Genomic DNA, 3,736 nt, shown 5'->3' on the forward strand with positions numbered 1-3,736 from the left:
TTATCGATACCGTTAATTCACGCCGTTAGTGGGACCTTCATCCACGTGTCACAATCAACTGCTTCCAAAAATGCGGCGGCTCGTAAAATATCTCCATATTACTATTAGAACCCAACGTTAATTTCATTTAACTCCGGATTAGTTAAAATTAATCCTGTTTAAACATTTTTAACTTAACCTCACTTAAAAATAAAAAAAGAGTTATACTATTTCGACTAGCGGATCCTATATAACTGGATTTCCAGTTGTTTCGGTCTCCACGGAAACTAAACTTCCTAATTCACAGTTCACACTTCCTCTATTATCTCTAAAAAGCTATACACTCAGTTCAAAATCATACTTTCTTTTTCATCTTTCCCCGAGATTTTCACAAGAAAATCGACCTGAAAATAGCTACAGAATCCTAGTTTCCTCAGCACTTTTACTCCATACAGCAAGTGATTGATTCTGTCTCTGTTTCTTCTGAACTTTTCTGTGTATTTCCTCTTTTTTACTCCTCAGTACATCTTCTGTGTTATTGCAGCACTGACGTAGCCCATTTTTTTTGTTCACTGTACTGTCTACTCTTTTGCTCTTTGGGCCTCTTAGAGAATATAAATTCTGATATTTTTTCTTTTTTTTTTCTGCTACTTTTTCTTGAACTTTCTGTGCTAGAAACGGGAGGTTTCCAACACAATCAGTTTTTGAAGATTTTTGTTTTTTCACTTTTCATACCCCAAAACTGTTACTACTACAAAGCTTGCGCCTTTAAAAGAGCCCCCCTTCTCTACTTTAAGTCTTTATTCCAAGAATCTTTTCCCTTTTTTCAAATGCGAATCTGAGAAAAATCACTCTTAAAAATGGACCAACAAACCATGTTGTGTAGTAGAGTCAAGTATACTGAACATAGAAAGCAAACCACTATGGTTAAACCTTCAGCTCCGGCGACTGTTACCGGCCGGAGAAAGTGTCCGGAGATGAATGCTGCCAACGGTGGACCTAGAGTTGTACGTATAACTGTCACTGATGCTGACGCTACCGACTCTTCCAGTGATGAAGGAGAGGGTCTCTACGGCCGTCACAGAGTGAAAAAATTTGTAAACGAAGTGAGGATAGAACCTTGTATGGGAGAAACCGTTAAAACTAACAGTAACGGTAACGGAAGTGTTACTGGGGTTTTGAGAAATGGGCCGTCGGAAAGTCCTGCTGCACCAAAGAGGCGGAAGAAGAACGCCGGAGCTATAAAGGCGGAGTCCACGGCGGCGAGAGGGTTAAAAGCGAACAATGTTAAAAAGTTTCGCGGCGTACGGCAACGGCCATGGGGCAAATGGGCGGCAGAGATCAGAGATCCATTGCGACGTGTACGGCTCTGGTTAGGTACTTATGATACTGCTGAAGAAGCTGCTATGGTTTATGACCACGCGGCTATTCAACTACGTGGACCTGACGCGCTCACTAACTTCGCCACTCCTCCTCCGGCGAAGACTACCAGTTGCTCCTCCGGCTATAACTCCGGCGGGGAGTCACACAACGTTCAACGGTCACCAAAGTCCGTTCTCCGTTGTGCTTCCACATCTTTTGAAGAGTCTCAGAATAACGAAGAGGCTGAAGCTGAGTCAATACCGAGTTTACCCTTCGAGTCCGCTCAGAAGAACTCAGATTTCAGGGACGAAAATGACATTTCAAACTTCTGCGAGTTTCCACCATTTGAGAGTTTGTTTCCCGATGATTTGTTTCTGTTTGAGAACCCGGTTCCCATACCCGACTTGTTTGAACCGGTAGCTTTACCCGACAACATTTTCGGCGAAACTTGCAGTGACATGTTCATCGGGTCAAGTAATGATTTCGGTTTCGGGTCATCATCCTGGCCCGAAGATGATTACTTTCAAGATATCGGAGATATATTCGGGTCTGACCCGCTTATGGCTCTATGAAGTTCAAACAAACAATTGCAGCGCCTACTAATTCTCGGCGTTCGGTTCGCTATTTTCATCGGCAGTTAAATTAAATCTCGTTTTTTAATTTTCTTCTTTTTAGCTTATCAGTTTTGCCTAAATTTGTTAATTAATGTTAGTGTTATGTGAGTGATTAGTGAGTAATTTAGTACTAGTATGTAACAACTCCGTCACATTAACGGTGATGGACGAGATTTTGCGGTATAGTGTTGTTTTTGTGCTTCGTGCTCTACCCCTTTCTTTTTATTTTTTTCTTGTTTATTGCCTTAGAAATGTTACGGTAATACACCCTGGTCTTATATTACGTTACTAAAAGTAGTTATTTTAAATTATTTATTATTTTAGAAGTTTAAGATAAAATTAATTTTTTTTTTTTTAGTACTCTTAGTAATTATTATTTTTAAAGATGAAAATAATACATAAATAGAATAAATATTCAAATATAAAGAGATTTTATTTTAAGACATAATAAATGTGAAATATTCTAATTTCTTTCCTAATTAATGTTTGTGTCTAATAGAAAAACACATAATATGACATAGAGGGAGTAATAATAAACAACTTGACAAATTATTGTAGGATATGTTAATGCTAATTTATGGTTGATTTAAAATTTAACGAGCTTCAATAATTGACCAATAAGTTAGTGCAACATTGAAGAATTCTGTCTGGCGAGCAGGAGTTGTAGGGTAGTTGGGGTTGGGGGGTGGGGGCTGTTTGATAAAGGCACGTGTACGAACACGTGACTTGAGAAGCAATAGGAATTAGGTGAAAGAATGAAATGGCATGAATGCTTTGGCCTGCATTTACACATGCTTAACCTGAACACATTCTCAATGCTTCATTTTTAGTTAAGTATCACTTGGATTTTATTTGGTGCATTTTAACTTGTGATATCATATTACTCTGTATAACTTATCTTTCAATACTTGATAGTATAATACTTTATATTGTTAGTGTAAACTTAATAACATTTTTCTCTAAAACATCGAGTTGTACCAATTTACTTGCAAAAATTCTTTTTCTACACGATTCTTTGTAACGGGTTCTCTATTATAATACCACTTGTATACTATTCGTGCAATGTGAATTTGAAAAATCAGTAAAAACGAGAATAATTGAGCAATGCTCATTTCATGTACTGAAAAAGTAATCCAGTGCACAAAGTTTGTTATGTTCACTTAAGATCGTGGAAAGGGTTGCATCCAAGGAGTGTAATTTATACGATTTATCTTAATACAAGCATTCATAACTGTTTTCAAGGCACAAATCATGTGCTAATACGACACAAAAAATAAATGTACAAACATTTTACCAAATTATGGTTCCAACACTGAATGAAAAAAGGTGTATAGTGAGTGAGTTGAGTAGGATAATACTTTTGGTACCACCACAATATGGTGAGGACGATAAGAGGGCATTGGTTTTGGTTTTTCCACGTTTCATTTCTTTGCTCATCCAAATCCAAGATTCATAAAGCATTTGTACTTGAGACTTTCTTTTTCCCGTTAACCAACTAATTTTGATTATTGTTTTCCTAAATTAGAAGTGTTTTTAACTTCTCACTTCTCTTTTGGACAATTAGAGGGAAGAGATGGTCAAAGGCTGCTCTAGGATTTTATTTACCACTTGTTTTAAATGGACATTGAACTCGTATTCATTTCTGAAATATGGTTGATTTCTTTTAAAGAAAATATTTATAGCTCAAGTTGATGGTAATAAGTGTGTCAGCAATCGCTGCTATACATCCGCCCATTGGAATAAGCTCGTAAATAATGGAAGGGGGAAAAGATGAAAACACT

General features: G+C 37.1%; 1 protein-coding gene across 1 annotated transcript; it reads left to right on the plus strand.

Moving 5' to 3' along the window:
- Nucleotides 1-247: 247 nt before the first annotated feature.
- Nucleotides 248-2,168, plus strand: LOC104098097 (ethylene-responsive transcription factor CRF2). The gene has a single exon (XM_009604751.4). It carries the CDS (start codon nt 840-842, stop codon nt 1,911-1,913), a length of 1,074 nt encoding a protein of 357 aa, XP_009603046.1. The 5' UTR covers nt 248-839; the 3' UTR covers nt 1,914-2,168.
- Nucleotides 2,169-3,736: the final 1,568 nt, after the last annotated feature.

Source organism: Nicotiana tomentosiformis, chromosome 8 (genome assembly GCF_000390325.3).
Source record: "Nicotiana tomentosiformis chromosome 8, ASM39032v3, whole genome shotgun sequence".
Taxonomy (NCBI): domain Eukaryota; kingdom Viridiplantae; phylum Streptophyta; class Magnoliopsida; order Solanales; family Solanaceae; genus Nicotiana; species Nicotiana tomentosiformis.